At 42.5% G+C, this 22237-nt stretch overlaps 3 protein-coding genes across 9 annotated transcripts; 2 read left to right on the plus strand and 1 right to left on the minus strand.

The window, feature by feature from the left end:
* Positions 1–928: 928 nt before the first annotated feature.
* Positions 929–4002, minus strand: c7h5orf34 (chromosome 7 C5orf34 homolog). The gene is made up of 11 exons (XM_056418967.1): positions 3532–4002; positions 3301–3390; positions 2842–3222; positions 2514–2770; positions 2326–2415; positions 2042–2162; positions 1817–1908; positions 1674–1743; positions 1477–1574; positions 1351–1397; positions 929–1236 (listed from the first exon to the last, which is right to left on the minus strand). The coding sequence occupies exons 1-11, from the start codon at positions 3784–3786 to the stop codon at positions 1055–1057; spliced, it is 1683 nt and encodes a 560-aa protein (XP_056274942.1). The 5' UTR covers positions 3787–4002; the 3' UTR covers positions 929–1054.
* Positions 4003–7015: 3013 nt separating this feature from the next.
* LOC130196973 (uncharacterized) lies at positions 7016–12094 on the plus strand. Its single transcript, XM_056419412.1, has 21 exons — positions 7016–7078; positions 7157–7233; positions 7314–7409; positions 7488–7612; positions 8217–8357; positions 8432–8512; positions 8611–8775; positions 8852–8948; positions 9030–9247; positions 9327–9483; positions 9559–9767; positions 9860–9977; positions 10263–10459; positions 10527–10641; positions 10721–10890; positions 10963–11045; positions 11124–11254; positions 11340–11529; positions 11604–11745; positions 11818–11935; positions 12012–12094. The coding sequence occupies exons 1-21, from the start codon at positions 7059–7061 to the stop codon at positions 12092–12094; spliced, it is 2733 nt and encodes a 910-aa protein (XP_056275387.1). The 5' UTR covers positions 7016–7058.
* A 2017-nt stretch (positions 12095–14111) lies between these two features.
* rnf34a (ring finger protein 34a) lies at positions 14112–21877 on the plus strand. Of its 7 annotated transcripts, XM_056418873.1 has the most exons (9): positions 14278–14439; positions 14538–14578; positions 14776–14994; positions 16447–16854; positions 17558–17620; positions 18086–18287; positions 18789–18818; positions 19052–19093; positions 19911–21877. In XM_056418873.1, the coding sequence occupies exons 2-9, from the start codon at positions 14576–14578 to the stop codon at positions 20096–20098; spliced, it is 1155 nt and encodes a 384-aa protein (XP_056274848.1). In that variant the 5' UTR covers positions 14278–14439; positions 14538–14575; the 3' UTR covers positions 20099–21877. The 7 variants fall into 7 exon arrangements, with proteins under 7 accessions (XP_056274846.1, XP_056274850.1, XP_056274848.1 ...); XM_056418871.1 differs by lacking the exons at positions 14278–14439; positions 14538–14578 and adding an exon at positions 14112–14271; XM_056418875.1 differs by lacking the exons at positions 14278–14439; positions 14538–14578 and adding an exon at positions 14112–14271 and having other exon boundaries at positions 14780–14994.
* Positions 21878–22237: the final 360 nt, after the last annotated feature.

Here is a 22237-nt window from a genome sequence, read left to right on the forward strand (position 1 = left end):
TGATTGGCTCAGACTCCACACGTCCCATCAAAGATGTTTTATTGCGAAGATGACCACATCACATTTTCTCCGCGACTCACTGCTATCTCAACAGCAGCGGGCCAGTTGACCCCCCACCCCCTCGCCCCTACCCCAAAACAAAAACTCTTCGCATCTACACGATTCACGTGGATGACCTATTTTGATTTTAAAACGGCTAATTTGGCCGAAAGGTGACAAGTTTGCAGGTACACTACCGTTCAAAAGTTTGGGATCACCCAGACAATTTCGTGTCTTCCATGAAAAATCACACTTTTATTTATCAAATGAATATAAAATATAGTCAAGACATTGACAAGGTTAGAAATAATGATTAATATTTGAAATATTAATTTTGTTCTACAAACTTCAAGCTCAAAGGAAGGCCAGTTGTATAGCTTATATCACCAGCATAACTGTTTTCAGCTGTGCTAACATAATTGCACGGGTTTTCTAATCAGACATTAGTCTTCTAAGGCGATTAGCAAACACAATGTACCATTAGAACACTGGAGTGATAGTTGCTGTAAAAGGGCCTCTATACACCTATGGAGATATTTCATTAGAAACCAGACACTTCCACCTAGAATAGTCATTTACCACATTAACAATGTAGAGAGTGTATTTCTGATTAATTTAATGTTATCTTTATTGAAAAAACAGTGCTTTTCTTTGAAAAATAAAGTCATTTCTAAGTGATCCCAAACTTTTGAACGGTAGTGTATGTCATTTGCTATCACTGCAAGTTGACATGAAGGGACTGTGTGGTGATAAAGACATGATCATTATCAACTGGGAAACATTTTAAATGTTGGAGTCGTGCCAGAGGTTGTAGTTGTGGCAGTCAGTAGTTAAATACAGTCTTTGACAATCAAGAGTAAGTAGAAAATAAAAGCCATGTCCCAGCATCGACATAAAAGAAAAATCTTTATTTTGGTCTCCACACATATCAGCAAAACAGCGTCATATCTTTTCAGGTATCAAGCTAATACATTGGGGGTTTTATTCTGAAAGTGTTTCTCTTAAGCAGACTTTTTCAAGTCAGCGTGGCTGCAGATATGAGAGCATCAATGTCACGTATGGCTTTGGATGTTTTCTGAAGAGCCTCATTGATGCACTTCTCATTCACTGGTTCATGAGTCACCTCCTCTGCAGAGCTTCCTTCCAGTTTTGCACAAACGTTCTCACTTCTTATCATGTGGTTGTTATCCAGCAGAACTGGGCGCAGGTTGTTAAAGACTGTGCACGATGTTCCTCGGCTGATCTGGCAGCAGATATGATAGTATAACATGGGTAATTTATCATTTGTTCACAGCCCCTTGCAAAGGATACAGTTGAATCGTTTAATTTTCTCCAGTTCTGCAGCTACAAGTTCGGACCTGAATGGAATTGAAATAATATTACATTACGCATTTATTGATAAAATACCAAAAGAATTATCAGAAAAATACAACTCACCGACTTTCTACCATCTGTGTGCCATTCACATTCTGCTCAACCGCTCCAGGATTGAACAGATTTTCTTCGATCCTTGCCGGTTTAGAAATATGTCTTCCCTGGAAAGAAAAATGCAAACGATTTGGAAGCTTGAACCCTGTGTAAACACGGCAGATATCAACCGTTGAAGTATTATGGGCAGGGACTACTTCTTTGACCTCTTGAAGGCAGCTGGGTGTGGCAGAGAGCTTCAGTGAATGCTCGGCCTCGTTGAAGCACGCGAGGATCCTGGAACGGTGACATGACGGTCACTGACTGCGAGTCATCAAAACCTTCTGGCTGTGAGGAAGCGGCGGCTCACCTGCTTGCACGTCTCACGATAGAGCTCACAGAGTACAGCTGTCTGGGTGTGTCTGGTTGAAGGTTGTTCAGATGGTACGTCATCTCTTTTACCTGCCAGATAGACACAATCAATTAAAGCCAGTTTGGTTTTGTATTGTAGCTGTAAAAAACTAACAGCATGCATCTTTGAATAATTGTTTTCATTAAATGTTTGACACTTATAGGACGAGAGACTGAAATGTACCTGCTGTGACAAGAGCTCAGGTTTGTAATGGGTAAAATAATTGTTGAGGACACCGTTAGAGCGGATGACGGATCCATCTCCCGGGGAAACCTCGATGACTGAGACCTCCCCACTCAGCATCCTACACAGGAGACATGCAGTTTGTGTACCATCATCATATCAGGTATCCCTTCATTGAATGCAAACAAGCTTATATGGGCATGTTTGTCATAATAAACTGTTTAAAATCTCATATTGATATTCACAATCCTAAAACACAGAAAGTCAAAGCTCTGCATACCAACCTGTAGGTGACTCCTTGACACCACACCACTTTTACCAACTCTGTTGGAAGATCTCGGTCTGAATGTTCCAGTGGCTCTTTAAACTTCCACCTTAAATACACGAGGAAGGAAGCTTAAATCAGGCGGTCAACATTGTGAGATATTGCTCTCCATGTCTGTTATTTACAAAAGTCCATTAATCATTCAACCTGTGCCAGTGAGGCGATGGACATGTGAGAGGCAGCGCCTGAGGAAGTTGAGACTTTCTATCTTCAATGTCTAACATTTGTATTCTCCCGTCTGCCTTTTGGAGACCGCTGGTTCCTTCTTCTCCGACATCTTCAGGTTTAGAGAAACGAGCCGTCCGGAGATGGCGAGCCAAGGAGAGAGGGTAACACCAGATGGGGGCCACAGCGCAGCACGAGTGATGCTGGACCACTGTGGTGGATTGGAACATCTTCTCAGGCTGGGGGAGGAAGGTCGATTATTTAATCAAAGTTATTATACAAGTAGAGAAATATTACTCTGAAGCATTACCTTCAGCTGAGCAGTGCTGCTGATCCGAGGAGAGCAAGACCGTGATCTAATAGACTCATTACTTCTGCTTCCTGGATGTACTTCTCTGTTCTCACCATTTGTGGTGTGACTGATCGGATTGCTTCCTTGCTGCTGCTGCTGCTGCTGAATGCCTGAGCTGCTGTCAAAGCCTTTGCTGAAACCCTGCATGATGTGGTGCTGATTTTGAATCTGACTGAGGCTGCATGTAAATTCAACGGAGAATTCTTCACCTGAGGGCGAGAGCATTAACGTAGCTCGTCCCCCCTCCGAACGGATGACAGTCTCTCCTCCATGTCCAGGCTCAGCATCACAAGAAGACCACTCAGGCCAGAGCACGTCAGTGTCAATGCTGAAAAAAGGCTGCAGTAGGAAAAGCAGCACATATATCATTAAGATAATTTTAGGTACCAATCGTGGAATAGGAAATAGCTCTTATACCTTCTTGTGGTCAACTGGGATGAGCTCCTCCGGCAGGTATGGTCGACTAGCGTATTTATTCCTGAATGCCAATGCAGCGACCATCAACCCCTGTAAAATGGCACAATCATATTGAATACAGTGGACCCGATGCATAATACAGAAGACCGTGAATATTGCAATAGTATGGAGCCTCAATTCGAGCCTTTTGAAACTGTAACTAATAACCAATTATCTAATTTAAGTGTGCACCTTATACGTGCTGATCGTGAACCTCGTCCTTTGTCTGATTCTCTCGCTGGTCTGCAGAGGGTGTCCGGAGGGATCCGAGGGTTTTACCAGCATGAATTCACAGCCACACGGCGACAGTTGTAACTGGGCTCCGTTTCCGTAACGCACGTCAACAGACTCGTCCTCATACAGGATCATCAAGCTGACGCCGGTTCTGGTTTCCATTGTCTGAACTGAAAATAAACACGTATTTCCTGGGTTTGACTTGTTGAACATCGACGTGTTCAGTGAATAGTTGTAGACGCGCCGAAACCATGGTTGAAAAGTCAAAACATGGTGACGCGCCGGCCTACGTCATCAGGAGGAGACGTTTGTAATTGGCGCGGACCGGAATTTACCGGCGACTTTTTCCAGAAATGTTTCAAAAATAAAAGTGCCAATACTCGAAATCTACACCTTTTATTTCCTGCCTCAAAAAAAGGTTTGAAATGTATATGATAACAAACAACTATAACAAATAAAAATAAAACTGCCGTTGTTCGTACTACGGGAACACAAGTCTCATTAGAAACGTTGACGTCAGCGTTTAGCAGCCACTATCACAGGCTTTTATTTTGACTTTCATTTTAAGCACTTCCGTTCTATCGTTTTTGGTTTCAGACAGAAACCAAAAGAAAGTGTTTTTCCGTGTTTCCGTTTTTGGTTTCAAACGGTAAACGAAGAAACCACGTTATTTCCGTATTCCGTATTTTGAATGAAACGAAAAAACAGACGAACAAAACCTACACGGACAGACGAGGTCGCCATGGAAACATTGTCACATGACATGTATGTTCTCTGGTTCTGTGACGTCGCTAGTGACGTCACGGACCACCGAAACAGAGTTTATGTATAGAAGTGACTTCCAGCAGGAATTTGTTCTGTGAATTGACAGAAACCCCCACCACGACGTGTGGTAAGAGAGGTAATGGGGTGTGGGGCTCTGTGAGATTCACAGAAAGGGTGGGTGGGAAGGTCCAAAAGATAAAAGAGGAACAAAAATGGAATTAATTTCTTACATAAAGTAATTAAAGAAATTAAAAACGTGTTCAAGTGCGTTGTCTTTTTGAATGCATTTTTATTCCTTTTTAATCGTGGATGTATTCAAAAATGTATTTGCAGAAGTATTACAGTAATCATCCCCAATAGTGTGGTCTTTGTTTGTTAAAAATTGCAAATGTAGCGTTTTGACACAATTACATTACTTTTGTTCCTCTTTTTTTCCGCTTTCACTTTTGAACCGGAAGTCTTGGAAACAATAAATATGTCATTCTTGGACCAGATGAATCGACCCATATAAGCCACACCCATAGGTCGTTTTTATTCTATTTTTAATTGTTTGTCATTAGTGTTATTTTATTGCTGCTTTTCCTACAGAGTGGGAGCAATCGTCCCCACGTTTGGTCCAGAACATCCTGGACTTTTTGATTTGAGATGCTTCATTCAGTTTTGCTTTAGCTGTCCCTCTGAGTTTTTTTCTCAAATGCTGAGCTCAAGGATTACAGCATATTTACTTTGTGCTTTTGTGACCACATTAGATATGATGTCTGAGTAACCATGTTGTTTAGCCACGAGGTAGCGCTGCAGCAGCAGCATCGATACATTTATGAAGCTGACTGTGAGTGTGTGTGAGAGGGATGCTACAGCCAACTAAGCATTACATTTGAACAATGTGACGGTGATGACTAATAATTAGGAATATCCTGGTCATGGTGGGAGTCACGACACTTCCTGCACAGCCTCTGAGATGCCGTGGAGTCTGTGTTGTTGTTGGTTGTTGTGTTGTCAGTGTTGGGAGTAACGCGTTACAAGGAAACGCGTTACTATATCTACTTTACTTTTAGCGAGAACGAGAGTGTAATTTTTTTTTTTTAAATCAACTAAGTTAGTTTTATTTAAATGAATTCGTTAAAGTTCGTTACTCGCGTTACTCTCTTTGTGAAAAAAAAAACAAGAAGAGACAAGAAAGAACTTAGCTGCTTCTGATCTGACATCTGATCCGACATCGGTGGACCAATGATATTGTAACGTCTCGTGTAACGTCCGGACGACGGAGCGACGACGGAACACGGAGACGGGACGACGTGGCATCCACCTCCACCAGACAGCGTGAGCAGCCAACACCTCAGCTCCAACGGTTCAACAACAACGGCCGTCAAACAACAACGAACCCCGTTTTCCACCTTTCCTTTCCCCGCCTCCGACACCTCGCCTCCCCTCTACTCCGCTCCGCCAATCACCCACGCCTCCCCCCTCGCTCCGCACGCGCACGCGACACCCCAGCACACACCAGACACATGAGCAGCCCAGTTCCGCGGTTTTTGCTTTGTGTCCGCTGGTTCCGCGGTTTTTGCGCTCATTGCAATTACATTATTTGGTTTGCATAATAAAATATTGAATATTAAATAATAATATTTATATTTAAATAAAATCCATATTTTAAATGAAATACTTTGTAACCCTGATCAGCCCCCTACACCTCTAGAGCACCCCTCAATTTCCTCATGCAGCCTCTAATTAGTTAATTTTTCTTTTAATTTTCACTTTTTTTCACTGTAGGCCAATTTTATTTCATTGGCCCTGTAAAACAAAAAAAACAGATTTTTTAATCAAAAAAAACTTTTTATTAACTATGTTAAAAAAAAAATTTTACTGTTGTTTGATTGAATTGAATATGTTGGTTTGTTGATGTTAATGAAAATGTACTTTCTATAACATGTTGTTTGTGTGTTCTGTTCAATTAAAAGTTAATATAAAAGTAAACTTAACTTTATTTTTTACAGTAACTAATTACTTTGATAGTATACTTAAGTAAAAGTAAATTAACTAATTTTTAAAAAGTAACTAAAACTAATTCTAATTTTCAAACTGGTTGTTGTGTTAAAATGAAGTGGGTGCTAAATGTGAAAATGAAGCTGCAAGCTCCAGATATCGCAACAGGCAGCACAGGGTCAAGAAATGAACTGCTTTGTGTGTTTATTTTCCTTATTTGGGTGTTATTGTGCCTCCAGAAAAAGTAAAAAAATAAATATAATACATCTTCTAATACATGAGTTTTATTATCCGTTTCATTTGCTCGAATGATTGAACCACCAGTCCTACAATTAACGCAAACCCCATTTATATTTCCATAGGTACTGAGATATGTGGGTTCACTTTCTACGGTTATTATCCATATTCGTTGAATCAAAGGAAAACATATCTTTTATGACGAAGCAGCATCACTCTTAGAAAAAAAGACGGATCTTTAAAACATGATGAATGTGTGAATAACTTTGTATGTTGCCCAGGAATATGACAATAAACAGGAAGTTGAGAAATTAAAAAAGGCAGGTGTCTCACATGTGTCTTGTAATTAGCTGATGTATAAAACAGCTGGCGATGAATCAGTAAGCAGTCAGTCACTTCTCTTCAGTTGGTCTGTTAGCAGGTGTGCTGGATGTTCAGTGCCAAGCTCGGCTAGTGATTGGATCTCTAGTTCTTTTGTTTGGTTGCTCTCAGACTGTAAGATGTGGAGACTTGGGAACATGTGAGTTACTTTACTTTCTTTGTTTAACGACTGCTAGCTGCACACTTAATGTCTCTAAATGATGTGTTTTACTTTAAGGTTGTTATGGAACTTGATGGCTGCAGTAATCCTCTTGGCTCAAGCGAGGCCAAATATGAAGGTCAATTCACAGTCAAGTAAGTCTGACTTGAAACTAAATTACTTTACCATTGTCCCAGAAAGTGTACTGCTTCTCACAAGCCTTTTCTTTTTACAGGCAGTGGCTTGCATTCAGACTGCGTGGGTAATCTAATGAGGCTGTCATTGGACAAGGCCCTCGCAGTGGGGAATGTGCTTGAGGTGGAGGCCATCAGTAAGTATGCAGTCTGCTAATAAGCATGGTTGGTTAACACTAGGAGAGAGGTGTCATGCTTGTCTTTATCCCCCCCAGATGGCACCCAGCACATTGTGATAACACCCAACTTGGCTGCTCAGTGTGGCTACAGCATGGAGTCTGACCCGTGGGGTAACACCAGAATCTACTCGTCTCTGCTGGGCTGCTACGTGGACAATAAGGTATGTTCAAGGTCATTTATCGGATGACATTCAATTATCAGTTGCCACTGAGAAACATGTTTGCACATCTATTGCATTATTTACTTTAAACAAATTAACTTATTTTTTACTAGGACTTTATTTTAGTCTGCAGGTATTGACTCTTTTATACAGTGGCCATCTAAAACAGCCAATGTTTGACCTGCAGGGCTCTCAAGTTTTGAAGACAGGCAAGAGTGACATGTGCCCCCATTCTGCACGATTTTTTCTGATTGACTGTTGTGTAGCCAATTTCTTTTTTTTGATTGGCTGATAAGTGGCACCTCACAGCCGAACTCCAGGGGATTTGGGAATCCTCCGTGGTGAGGGCAGCGCGGCCAGGTCATGTTTGCGTGCTGTGGCACATTAAATAGTCTAGAGGGTTTTTTTTCAGCGTGAGAAATAAGATGTGTGGTGGGAGTGTGACTAAAGACTGAAATGAGTGACTGTTACGCTCAATGCGTTACACTTGAGAGCCCTGGACTTGTGATTGAAAATGTATATATATATATTTTAGCCACTACATAAAAAAAAAACACATTTCCACAATTTTAAGCTGCTTTTTTTTCATGCATTTAATTTGTAGGACGACCAAACCTTTAATGTTGGCTTAAGGCTCCGGCTGAACAGCCCCAGTGGATCAGATGTTACCCATGATGTGATGCAGACTTGCAGCTACACTCGCTGGGCCTCTAGAGAGATTCTCTGTGACAGGAACTACATGGAAGTAGGTCACTTAATATTGAAAGCTCTACCAACTTGTCTCTAACAATCTATTAAGCCACCATTTCCTGTCTGTAGGTGTCACGCCACATTGCTGCCTCTGATGCTGAAGTGAAGGGGCAGACTCGAGATGTTAAAGAGATCGACATCATTCCTGATGTACGTGTACACATTCCTGTTACATTGGGCTTGCTTTTCAACCTGCATCGTTCTTATCTCATTAAAGAGGAAATTATTCATTCTCTCCTTGCCTATAGGCCTCTGGGGCAGCACATGGCATCTGGAAGTTGACATTTTACACCCCAGAACCAGTGTCAATGGTGCTGAGGGAGGCTGAACAAGCCGGTTATGGTGCCATGGTGACGTCAACCCGTCTGGTTATGCGATCCCCCTACAGTACAGCGGAGACCACTTCAGAAGAAGTAAGCAACACACCCATCAAGTGGTTTGCATAAAAGTTTGCTCTGGAAGCATAACTATAAACCTGACATCTCTTAGGTGGATGGAGTCTCCATGGAAGTTTTCAGGGTGAGCGCCTACTACAAGACACCACATGGTCTGGGTGTGGTGGACTTGGCAGCTGCTTGTCCCACAGGCAAGTCTCGAGCATTATGTGTGGACATGGTTTTCTTAAGTTTGTCATATGGATGAGTCAACAGTTGGTTATCATTAACAGGTGGCGTCCTCTTCACCAACAATGTAATCTCTTGGCACGTACCTCGCCGTATGACACCACTGGTAGATGGCAGCTTTGAAATCCGAGAAATGCACATGGGCATCAACGGAAGGAGGCTTGATGCATCTCAGATGGCTGCACGAGGGTACACGCTGTCCGCCACAGATTTCCACATCATCATTGAGATCCCAGTCGGCTCGCCTGATGGTCACTACAAGGTTGGGCAGTCCTCTAGCTTAGAAATGAAAGGGTCACTTTTCTTTGCATAATTTATTAAAATGTGATGAATAATTGCAGAGCCATGCCCCAGATTACCAGTACCACGTCACCTACGTTGTGGAGCCCATGCTCGAGGTACTGTGGGGGACCACAGTCACCCGAGATCATACCAGATACAAGGTGTTGTTCCCCATTACCACCCCTCTTATTCTTCAAGCTCTCCACGTCCAAGAAAGTAAGTCATTATCTGGTAAATGACAGAACTTCAGGCTAATAAAGGGAGGTTTATAGCCTTTTTCCTATTCCTCAGATACTGTCCCAGAGGCTCGCCTTTTCAGCATTGTCTTGGGGCCCCTACTTCATGATGTTGTGCTGAGGAACATCTCCTTCTCCACCAGCGTGCTCACTGTTGAAGAGAGCAATGCCAGAGGTTTTACAATCCAGGAGCATCGCCACTCCAATGGAACCAAGAGCATCTCTGTTTTAGTGCCCTTTGATGCCGATATTGTCCTGAAAGATGCAAGTGAAATTATAGATGTTTAATGTCACTTGGTGCCCGCTTATTTGCTCTATTGGTTTCAGTGACTTAACGGATTTGTTTAAATCTGCAGAATCCTGAACCCTTGGTTACAACCTACTTCCTCTCTCTGATCTTTGGGTTTATCATCCTTACTGAAGAAACTCCATTTGCCCACCCAGTCGAGTTGCAGGTATCTCTGCAAGATGTTGGTGAGATTGAACTTTTAACTCTATCTAGCTCACAATTGTGTCACGTGGGGAAAAATTTAACCAATATGGCCATGAAATTTCCCAGGTACTTTTAAAATGTACATGTTTTAAATGCAACATTATTGGTGCTGAAGGAGACAGTTTATCTGTCAGTCGACTGAAAGATGTGATATGGATGTCAACTGACCAAAAACCTTGGGTGTCTCCTTTTAAATATGACATTACACTACCTCATAGAGTTTAAGATAAAGATAATCCAATGGTCAACCATGTCTATGCTTTTAGAGCTACCAACCATCACGGGCACTTGTGACCAGAACCAGTTTTACATCAGTGTGAAATACGGGAGTCAAGGCAACAATTTCAAGGCAATGGTTGGACATCAGCAGCTGACGCCTGACATGGCTCACTACCAGTTCCAAGAAAACGGCACACACTTCAGCGTCGGTCTTCCATACAATGCCAAGGATGCGACCTTCGAGGTATGTTTCACTGTAACCTCTCACCTTGAAACTTCTGCATTGGATAACTTCCCTCTTTCTCTTCCAGCTGATAACCTCAGATTCACTAAGAGCCCACGTTGACTTCTTTCTGCTTCATGCCCATAACGACTGGGTGCTCGCTGATCTCCTCTTGTCCTGCAACTTTCCCTTAACAACAACCGGTAAGACTTAAACATGTTGAGGGTTTCTGCTGATGGGACTATAGGACATGTTCTTCACCCTTACTACCTCTACTCGCAGAGTGCTACCCCAATGGAACGATGACGGCTACGGCTGTGAAGGTGGCTTCTGTGACCAATATGGTCCCAAGTAGGCTGACTCTAAAGGACCAGTCTTGCAAACCAGCATTCAGTGGTGATCGCTTTGCATATTTCTCTTTCAATGTTGCGTCCTGTGGAACCACAAGAACAGTAAGTGTTGGTTCACCTTAAATCTCCACACTATATTGTTAAATGCTAATGCCCCCGTCCTTTTGTCCTCAGTTCTTTGACCACTACATGCTGTATGAAAATGAGATTGCCTTGCCTTACAACAAAGGAGCATCACCAGTTGGTCCTCAGTACAGGTAGAGGGACTCGTCCACTCTTTTAATCGAATATACTTTCTAGTGAAGTCCACCTCAGTGTATTTTCTTTTCTCCAAGACAAACTATTTCCTGCTACTATGTGGTCAACGAGACTCAGACTGTTGGCTTCAGCTCAAAACCAAGACTCTATGAACCCACCGCAGAGATCGGCTCAGGACAGCTGATGGTTCAAATGAGGCTAGCCCAGGGTAAAGTTGACTTCATCACAACCTTGTTTTACGACTGTACCCAGTCTGGGCAATGCCTCTTTCTAATGGGACTCTCCTCCTCCAGATTCATCGTACACACTCTTCTACCAAGCAGAAGATTATCCAGTTGTAAAACATCTGAGGCAGCCTCTCTATTTTGAGGTCGAGCTGGTTGAGGCTACTGACCCAAATTTGGAGCTCATCTTGGAGAACTGTTGGACTACACTTGATGAAGACCGGACATCTCTGCCTAGCTGGGATATTATTGTGGACAGGTAATGAGTCGCATAAAGCTAGGTAAGGTCTCAAAACTTGTGATAAATCAAATATGTTGTCAATCCCTCCCCAGCTGTGCGAATCCTGATGACAGCTATGTGACAATCTTCCATCCTGTTGTGAGAGATGCCAGGGTTTTAGTCCCATCCCACATCAAACGCTTCTCTATGAAGATGTTCACCTTTACTAAAGATGAGGTGGTTCTGAAGAACGAGGTAACGTGTGCGCAGTGTGCATCGTCCACATCGCATAGTGGCTGTGTAAGAAACCCTTCTGTCCGTCTACAGATCTTTGTCCACTGCGACGCAGAGATTTGTGACTCGCACAGCCAAGCAGATGGTTCATGCCGAGGCCAGTGTGTTCAACCTGCACACCAGATGAACTACAGACGAGAGAGAAAACGAGGTAAGGGACATATGGGAAACATTTGTCAACAAACTACATGCAGTTGGTGATCGACTTTGTCTTTTTTTTTTTCTAGTACAAAGAGCAACGGACTCAATCAACCAAAGGCACATCTCCTCTGGGCCTATTGTGTTAACCTCTGGTCAAACTCCTGAATAAACTAATTTGAACTTCTGTAATCTCTTCACTCAATTTGTATCCATTTGGTTTTAACCCTGCATTGCATGTGTCATACATTCAGGGCAGCAACTTTTACTGTGGCACTTTAGGCAGATCGACAATAGGTTGTGTACAGATGTGTGAGAAGCAGCAAGATGACGAATTTAGACGGACCAGCTCCACAAGTTTTCTGATGTGCAGTGGTCGGGTGTATAAAGGATGGCACAGGTGGCGAGGACACTGATGAAAGTATTGGCCATATGAGAACCTTGACCACCCTCTCCCCTACCTGCTGCAGGGACGGAGCACGTTCTCAACAGACTGCTTCAGCAGAACATTCTTGACTACAATAAATCACTTCTGGTCACATCCTCCTCAAATTGAACATCACTAAACTTTGCACCGCTTTCACTTCATACTTTAGCTACACTGTATACACTTATTTTTTTACATTTTCAAGGGGAAGTTGCAGGACACCGTCACCAGTCCGGCTTTGGACTACGCTGTGTTTTTCCCGTACGCGCCCGATGGGTTTGGTCTTGCCTACCAAGTCTCAGACGACTGGATCCGCTACACTGGGTCCAGCTACCCGACTCGAAACGTCCACAAGTCCTTGGACATTTTCACTGTCCTGGAAGGAAAGACACTCGGCTAAGAAACACGTGATTGGTTTTATGAAACTGTGGCATGCGATTACCTTCTCTGGGCAACCATGCAGAAAGTGAGATAAATATGAATATTTAATGCACCACAAAATAAACACGAATATGTTCGCTCTCCACTTTAACGGATTCAATTCTTTTTTTAAGATGAACTTCTCTGCAACACAGAGATTAGAGTATGAAGTCAGCTTCTGTGCCTTCATCAAAATGTATTATCAAGTAATCGAACAGTATACATTAAAAAATATATTTTCTATGTCTATAATGTACTTTATTATTGATACATGTATTATCAGGATCAGTTTTGTTATTGCAGTTTTGCCACTAGGACATGGCCCGTGGATTCTTCGATGTTGCTCTGGCTCAGTGTCTTATGCTGCAGCCACAAAGTCCTAACGCTACAACCTTCTCTCACATCTCAGTTAAGTAAGTGATTTATTCCCTGCAGGCAGGTTCTCTTGCTGCCTTATATTAGTGCGCTTATAGTGCTGCGGGTCTAAAGTTTCTGCCTTGTAATTGGATAGTGTGACCCATTAGCTAATTCTATCCAAAATAGGAACAAGATGTTTGTCCATATATTACTTTCCCTTTGGGATAATTCGGAGAGGTCTCTGAAAAAGATGGAGCCTTTAAATAGTTTTCCATACCTGCTATTTGACATTATTGTGATAGGGCGGATGTGGAAGCAATTTCTTCATGAAATTGTGTCTGACAAATTAAGGATAATCACAATCCACCATATCATATGACAATGGAGCATAATTGGCCTGCTTGACTGCTTTGTGTGTCTCTGCTCCCTGAATGAGAAACGCTGCCACGTCACACGGGATGTGTCAGTGAGGACTGCAGCTTGTGGGGAAGAAGAGGAAAACAGGCGGAGGGGTCCCACCTACACAAGATGAGAATACAATCCTGTGGTTTTAAGGCTCGTTTATTCATGAAGGGATTCCTTCGAGGTAAGAAGCCACTGGGAAGTGTATCTCAACCAAACGAGTGTGAATAGAAACATTTAAGAAAGAAGGCCGTTTCCTGTAAAGGTATAGGACACCGAGCCGGGGCCCCAGGCTCCCGGGCCGAGCCCCTCTGGGTGCATACACCGGTGGTGTGTTTAAGTTTGTACCCTCGTCAAATAGTGTTCCCATGAAGAAGAACAACAATGGGTTATGTATCAGGGTTGGTTCAGTTCTAGAAGGGTTTATGGGGGTAGAGCCGTATAAAGAGACGGTTCTAAGTTTTGTGAAACACGTCTGTCTCAAGTGGACTCCACTCAGTTCTGCATACGAGCTGAGGAGGGCAGCAGAACAATGTCCATGCAGAGCTGCACCAGGACGAAGCAGCCGCAGCGGCAGCAGCAGCAGCAGCAGCAGCATCTAGCGGCGCTCGGGTCGCGGCCGTCGCTCTCGTCACTTCAGTCCAAGACGCGTTCAGGGGATTAGAAGTGACGCTCCACCACCTCGCAATGTTTACACCGTCAGCCTCCACTTTCTCACTAGACGCGCCGGAGCTGCAATGAAGGTGCCGTTGTCTTTCCGCAACCTTCGTTAGCTCGAGCAGCTGTATGTCGCGTTACGGGGCCTGCGCTCGAGATATAAACTCTCACAACGTCCACCGGGGCAGCCGTCACGTAACCTCGACTTCAGTGTGACGTTAAGCTTGAAATGAATCGGTTACATCTATTTGAATGTGCGTGTATGTTTCCGCTGTCTCGCCACATTGACGTTTAAACATATTGAAACTGTGCAGCTACTGTTAGCTTAATGGTCTCGTTTGCTCTGCTGCAGTGTTTTGACAGTTCTAGCCGTCTGCACTTCCGGTCTGCATGGTTTGTGCTTCATTGTTTTCAAGTCGTTTAGTTAGTTAACCTACCTCGTCTATAATTAGAGTTGGTGGGGTAGCCATGTGCATGAAGGATGCTATCGGCACGCATTCATGTTGAAGACACTGTTCATGTTGTGCAGTTTACACAACATGAAGGTGAGCATGAGGAATACTGACATTCCGGTGTTTCCTGTCTGCCAGGCAGGGGCCTCGTCCATGTGGGCTTCATGCTGTGGTCTGCTGAATGAAGTCATGGGTGCTGGGGCCGTCAGAGGCCAGCAGCCAGGATTTGGGGCCGGTGCTGGAGCCTTCAGATTTGCCCCCAGTGCGGGGTACTCTCCATACCCGCCCACCAGCTCAGGGACCCCCAGTCTTGTATGCAAGAGCTGTGGTCAGGCCTTCTCCGTATTTAAGAGGAAGGTAGGTATCACTATCCGGCTGTTCTCGGGGTTCGTACGGTCATGGAAAACCTGGAAAAGTCATGGCATTTTCAAAATGGTTATTTCCAGGCCTGGAAAAGTCATGGAAAAAACTTAAATCATAAAAGTTTGGAAAAAATCATTGAAATGTGTGATAACCACATGTTCATTTACGCCGAGTTTGAAATTATGAATACGTTTTTTAAAAGAAAGACGCTCAAAATACAAGTTGGCGTACGCTCTCGATTTGCACAATTTTCAAAAATGTTCATGTTTATACCGAGATTTCAGTTTGGTCATGAAAATTTGGTTTAAAGTCATGGAAAAGTACTGGAAATCATTGGTCAAAATGTGTAAGAACCCTGTGTTCTGTGTGATGCCAGCATATGTTAATTGGTGCACTGACTTATTGAGAAAGGAAAATGACTGCAGAGGGGGATATTAACGGAGGGGATAAGGCTCGCAGAATCAGTAACTTCTTTTAAATCACTTCTTAAAACCCATTTTTATAGAGAAGCTTTTGAGTGATCCATTTAATTTAAAATTTTAAATATACTTGTAAATGTAATATTGGTTTCTTGCTGTTCCAATTGTTTGGCTTTGACTCTTTGTGGAGCACTTTGTAAACATTGTTTTTAAAGGTGCTATATAAATAAAGTTATTATTAGATTAATATTTTAAGTAACTAATTACTTGCTATATACTTGGCTGTAGCATTTAGATGGAGTGCGTGTTTTACACTCGATTTCTAGTGTGCATTCGTAATGGGTGTTCATATTTTTTATGTTGTCCAGCCAATTTATTTAAAAGTGAAATTATTTTAGCTTGTATAAGCATACACCCTAATTATTATTAAAATTAATCTTCTTATGTCTTTGTCATACCTACAAAAAAAGAAGAAGAAAAAGCTTAAACCTAATACAATTTACACCCAGATGCTTCTAATGTCTTTAAAAAAAGGCTGTGCCATTCTGGCTGATTTCAGAGGCAGATGAACACCACATTTGCTCTTTAATATCTCCAGTGCTCATGTTCATGTGTGACTCTGGGTCTCATTTTGTCTGAACCCTGTGCTTCACGCGCTCACTGTGCAAGTCTAATCCCACGTCTTGCATTTATTACTGTTTGATGTTTGGCACTTAAAAGATATGAGCTGCTTCCTTTCTCTGTGCCTGGAGAGCTATAGGAGATGTGAATGATTGAATAAGGAAGGAACGGTCTCCTTGCATTGATATATGTTCCAGTAATTGCTTAAATAATAGTTATCTTTCTGTTTTCCTCTTTTGAATGTCATACTATGATTTTAAATTTGAAAATAAGGGGTTCATTTAAAAACATTTGGCAACATTTGTATGTCAAATGCAGAGTTGTTTTTTCAGGCAGTTTTGACTAATGGTCCAATCTGAAGTTGCCTCATTTCCATTCCCTTGTTGTTCTTCTTCTGTCTCTGCAGTACATTTGCTGCGACTGCAAGAAGAACTTCTGCTCTCTGTGCTCGGTGCTTCAGGAGAATCGGCGTGTTTGTGCCACATGCCATTTGCTGAAAGCAACCGCCTTTCAGCGGCCGCGGCTCATGCGCCTACGAGTCAGGGACCTGCGTCAGTACTTGCTGCTTCGTAACATCCCCACCGACACCTGCAGGGAAAAAGAAGACCTGGTGAACTTGGTGCTCTGTCACCAAGGAATTGAGGAAGAGGAGGAACCTGACATGAGCAGCCTCCACTCTCGCTCCCTGTATACGCCGACTCCTTCTACCACACAGTCGGCCTCAGAGCTGTCTGCATTCGTCGCCTCCCAGGAGGAGGAGGAGGTGGAAGAGGAGCAGCAGCTCGACAGGAGTGATAGCGCTGATACCAACCAGGTTGGGACTGACTTTAGATATGATGTGGACTAGCACCAGACATCAGCCATATCCTTGTAATCATTTGTTGAGACCCAGAAGTATGTTAGTGACTAGTTTCTCAGTTTTTAAGTCATCACATGGCCCTTCTAGTTTGTTTTTTAAACTAATTTTGGCAGATAGAATAATTACTTTGAAGTTAAGATTTTCTATACTGGTGGCCTGGAGGAACAAAAAATTAGATTCACGAATTTAAACTTTTTTTAACTTCCAGATCTTATACATTATGTCATCACATCAGGCTGATATATTTGTCAAGCTGTCACAACTGAGACCGTGGGAACCACTTGACAAATAATAACCAAGTGAGGGATTTTGCTCATCCTTTCATTCCTTTCATTACTACAATTTGTAAGCCAGCTAAATAAAAAGTGCTCAGGATTTTAAAAAACAGGGAAATAAAAAGTGAAAGAGAGAATAAGAAGCACCGCAGCTCGCACTGAAAAGGAGCTCAGCTTCGATCAGCTGGGATCCACTATAAATACTTGTACTTGGCCTGCTTAGGGAGCAGTAAGCTTTCTATGAATGGAAGGTATGAGACATTGTTGTTCCCAAGGTGTCAGGGAGCTGAATATTGTCTAATCCTGCCTGATCCTCTGGTTACTGGCTGCTTCCTTGCGTATTGTGCGCACTAATGTTCGTCATTGTTGCTGTTGTGTTTCAGGATATCGGCGATGCCACATCTGTGTCTCTCCTCAACTTGGACGCGAGTGAACACACAACTGAGGTGATCAGATGTCCTGCGGTCATTATGAAATCATACTTATGCGAAGTATTGACAATTGCATCTCAATTATGTTGTTGAATATTGTGTGGATCTTCTAGAGTGCAAGGAAGTCAATGTAGGGACTCAAAATAAGATGATCCTTACTTTTTTGTCTTGGCTGGATCTGAATGGAAAAAAACAATAAAAGCCATAAGAGTTTGGCAGTGCAGTGTTGTGCAGAATACAACACTTAATATACTTCAAACGTTCACAATTTTGTCAAAGTGCTTTAAAGAATCGGCAATGAAAAAGAGAATTTCGATCACGAGACGTGTCAAGTGGTCGGGCATTTGTATGAATGAACACGATGACCTTTGTGTCCCTGCATGTCACTGTTTTGCATGAGGCTAATCTCCCATGTTTGTTTTAGGAATCTCAAGGTCCAGTTTTGTTGAGTCTCCAATGACTGGATTTGTGCTCCTTCAGGTCAGTCCTCAGACACGACGTCGGGCCAGGGCGTCTCTCTCAGACCTCTCCAGTTTGAGGGACATCGAGGGTCTTTCTGTCCGGCAGCTGAAGGAGATCCTCGCCAGGAACTTCGTCAACTATTCAGGGTGCTGCGAGAAGTGGGAGCTGGTGGAGCGCGTCAACCGACTGTACAGAGAGACGGAGGAGAACAGGAAATCATGTGCGTATGAAATGAATAAATACTGTGTGCTTTAGTTATTATTATTATAATATATATATATAACTAGAACGGGCACTCGGTAGAGCGCATACCTTCGCATATCACAAGATTGGGCATTGAATTATTAAAATTTGGGCATTAGTTGCATGCTAATTGAATACAAATTTACCGCGCTATGGTAAAAAGAAGATTTTGACCTTTTCATGACCTTGACCTTTGACCCAATCGATCCCAAAATCTAATCAAATGGTCCCCGGATAATAACCAATCATCCCACCAAATTTCATGCGATTCGGTTTAATACTTTTTGAGTTATGCGAGTAACACGCATACAAATAAATAAATACACGGCGATCAAAAAAACATAACCTTCCGCATTTTCAATGCGAAGGTAATAATTGGATTTACTATGCAATGCATCTACTAAACAGAATACAGGATGTAATCTAATAATTGTTGCTTGTCAGTTGCTAAAGTCATTTTTATTTATTTTTCTTGCAGTGGAAAATGTGAGCACTACTGTAAGCACAGGTAAGCTGGAACTTAATTTTGTGTGCACTGTCTTCGGTGCCAGTATTGGAAACGACGTCCTGTTTTCAAACATAGAAACCTAAGACTCTCTGACAATATGACATAGTGTCGGCCGTAATAATAATAAAATGCAATAAGTGGCGCCGATCACAAGCGGAGTCATTCAAATGAGTTTTCTCATTCAGAATCATGATGCTATGTCTCTTGCCTGCTTTACTCCTCCCACACTAAAGTGGAGCACCTCCCCCCTCCTATCTGCAACAAGCCCATTGGAGGTAAGGCTTATAGATTCCTTGCCACGGTTGCCGTGGTCACATGCCCCCATCTGTGACTCCTCTCCATCATACGAGCCGTGTTGCCACCGCGGCTGTATTCACCGTGAACCCATTCTCATTCGTTATGCAACTATCCTCCTTGTGACATCCTGGTATGTGGTCCTCCCTGTGGAATGGCATTTAGCAGAAGGGTTTCTGGAAGTAAAATAATGTCGTAATTTCCCACAACATACATTTGAATATTTCAGTTGCGTCATGCTCCAGGAACATTGACCCAGCATGAGATGAATCTCCTCACGTGCTTCAACGTGTGACGCGCATCATACTGAGAGCTGCAGTATGTCAGCTGTGTATACAGGAAAAGTTCTTTATTTTCTGTAATGCAATTAAAAAATATTAAAAGAATAAAAGGCTTGCAATATTTCAGTTGATTTGTAATGAATCCAGAATGCATGACATTTTTGTTTTTTTAATTGCATTACAGAAAATAAAGAACTTTATCACAATATTCTAATTTTCTGAGACAGTCCTGTATATTCACTCTGGTGCCAGCACGCTTCAACTGATAATGACCGTGTGGTCATCACAGAAACACTTTGACGCATAGCCATAACAGGCAGTGACATTTTGGAGGAGGCTGTGAGCATGACCTTACCTCAAGATTGGGCTGACTGGATAAGATGAGGTGTTTTTTATTAAGCAACAAAGCACGTTGCCGGCCCTTTGGCCCTCCTCGGTGCATGATATATAAATTTTTTTTTTGCGCCGTGTTAAAAGTTTCCCTACATGTCCAGTCACCTGCCTGTCTCGTCATCAGACGGCGTGAAGGGTCCGCTGACGGTCCAAGAGGACAATCTCTGCAGAATCTGCATGGACTCGGTGATCGACTGCGTCCTCCTGGAGTGCGGTCACATGGTCACCTGCACCAAGTGCGGCAAGAGGATGAACGAGTGCCCGATCTGCAGGCAGTACGTCGTGAGGGCCGTGCACGTCTTCAAGTCCTAACGACGCAGTGAAACGGCACCTTACACCAACCACGCAGCTGGTCACCTTTGGATCCCCAAAAGGGCTTATTTTGTGGATGCTCTATGTTTGCATTCGCAACAACTCTCATATTATTTGCACATTGAAAAAGTCTTGACATGTGTTTTTCAAAAGAAATTGTCTTCAGTTTCAGATTAGATTCTATTCACAAAATCTATCTGCAGTTCAACCAAGCCTGTGTGACTCATGGCGCCAATGAGAGGCCACCTGTTCAATGAAATAGGCTTGAATCGGTGTAAATATACTGCAAATAGGAGTTTAAATTGAGTAACGTATGACTTGATTACCTTACATTGCTGCATTAGGAATTACAAGAACATTGTACGAATCTCCTGCAAATCATAATTTTTCTAAAACTAATAATCCGAGTGAAGTAATCTTTGAGTCACTGATATATTTCACGGTAAGTTTGAGTCAAAAGGCAGAATCAAAGGTAAATACTTCCAATAGATAATAAGTAAAGAACTGCCAAAAGAATGTATGCTAATTAACGGTGGTTGAGACCGATCCAAAGTCTTTGTAAAAAGGTCAAAATACTTTTATTCTCCCTTCCCTGAAATGATTTCCCCTCATGAGTAAGTGTCTGGGTGCACGCGCCTTGCTTTTCTGGCATTATTTTTCAAAGCAAAGAATGTGTGTACAGTATTTTTAAGCGCAACTCGTCATCCTCAGATCTGCCTATGAACTGTAGCTTCGGAGCATCTCTCTTTACGACCGTCACTGCGTGTGAATACGTGACATCTTAGGAACACCGAGGATGGATATAGAAAACGTCCCCACGGGAGAGGAACGCGGTGCCAAATAATGGATCACCGTGCCCTTTTGCTTCTACCCCCCCTTGAATGCTCTGAATAGTCTGTGGAAAAAGTGAATAAGAAATCAGTGAGCTTGTGAACTTCGTGTTGCTCAGCCCACACAGGAGCAGGTGCTTTGCCTTTGCTACTCAAGGATATTGCGGATTTATGAAGAAATCAATGCGTTATTAATTATATTCTCTTATTTGTTCTATAGGTGCATATTGTCATGCATTGCACATTAAAATGGTCATTCAAAGATTGTCATCGCAATAGCTAACGTCCACCGTCACACGCGTCTCAATGCCAGAGCGAAGACAACCGGTGCTAACTCATCCAACCATCTTCCGTGTTTCCCAGCTGAACTGTGGATGTGAAACTCTGAATGTTTATTTTTTATTTGTGTTGTGTATATTGTTGGGATTGGAATGAAGTGACTTCATGCTTTGTTTATTTTCTCTTGCGTAGGAGTATTGAACTAACTATTCAAAGATATAGCGATGAGTTTACTGACACCTGTGGTATGGAGAAGGTATAGAGAAATGATTGCTCATGTACATTTGCATATAATGATCCATTAGAGATTTGTGTGTATGTATATATATATATTTTTCTCCTCCCATTTGATTTAAATGTCATATCAGATTATTGAAATGTCCCTGGGAATGGGTTAGTTTTATTATCAGTTACATTTTCCTGTCATATGGTTTGAACCAGAGCATGACCCCCCCCCCCCCCTGTTCCTTTAGAAGTATCCACTATCCAGCTCTGTCCTGTACAACATTGCTGCCATTGAGAGTAAAGATTCCCACTTCAATCATGTGCAGTAGCAGGGCCGTTTGCACTTTTCTTGAGAAAGGGTGCAATTGTGTGCAAGGTTTGGTCTTTGTATTGTGGGAATGTTCAACTCTTTATTTTGGTAATTAAAGATTTTAATTAAAGTCTGGTTTTGTATACTCATGCATCCCAATCAGTTTACCTGTATTACCTCATGGAATAAGTAGTAATTAGTGCTGAAATGATGGGTTGAGTAATTGATCAAGGCAAACGACCCACCACGTTTAACCTACGGCTCACTGGTTTTAGCTCGTCCAATGGGAGGACTTGTTCTATATCATTGTAATTATTTGAGTTTTGGGATAGTTAAATATTTCACAGGCAATGCTCTGAGCTTTAAAAGATAATCGCTAACATGCTGGTGTTCATTCTTTAACTATTTAAGTTTAGCACGTCTGCATTTAGTATTGCAGGAATTCCGTCAGGCGTTAAAGACCGCTGTCAATCCATCCAGGAGTTGGAGAGACAC

Source organism: Pseudoliparis swirei, chromosome 7 (genome assembly GCF_029220125.1).
Source record: "Pseudoliparis swirei isolate HS2019 ecotype Mariana Trench chromosome 7, NWPU_hadal_v1, whole genome shotgun sequence".
NCBI lineage: Eukaryota > Metazoa > Chordata > Actinopteri > Perciformes > Liparidae > Pseudoliparis > Pseudoliparis swirei.

Bases quoted from the DNA above. Each gene is read 5' to 3' on its own strand.
- LOC130196973 (XM_056419412.1), top strand. From the start codon at position 7,059: ATGTGGAGACTTGGGAACAT. The intron at 7,234-7,313 runs GTAAGTCTGACT...TTCTTTTTACAG, and splicing joins GAAGGTCAATTCACAGTCAA to GCAGTGGCTTGCATTCAGAC. The intron at 7,410-7,487 runs GTAAGTATGCAG...TATCCCCCCCAG, and splicing joins GCTTGAGGTGGAGGCCATCA to ATGGCACCCAGCACATTGTG.
- c7h5orf34 (XM_056418967.1), bottom strand. From the start codon at position 3,786: ATGTTCAACAAGTCAAACCCAGGAAATACGTGTTTATTTTCAGTTCAG. The intron at 1,744-1,816 runs GTGAGCCGCCGC...TCACCGTTCCAG, and splicing joins ATCGTGAGACGTGCAAGCAG to GATCCTCGCGTGCTTCAACG. The intron at 1,398-1,476 runs GTGAGTTGTATT...AATTCCATTCAG, and splicing joins ACACAGATGGTAGAAAGTCG to GTCCGAACTTGTAGCTGCAG.
- rnf34a (XM_056418869.1), top strand. From the start codon at position 14,686: ATGTTGAAGACACTGTTCATGTTGTGCAGTTTACACAACATGAAGGTG. The intron at 14,995-16,446 runs GTAGGTATCACT...CTGTCTCTGCAG, and splicing joins TCTCCGTATTTAAGAGGAAG to TACATTTGCTGCGACTGCAA. The intron at 19,094-19,910 runs GTAAGGCTTATA...TCTCGTCATCAG, and splicing joins CTGCAACAAGCCCATTGGAG to ACGGCGTGAAGGGTCCGCTG.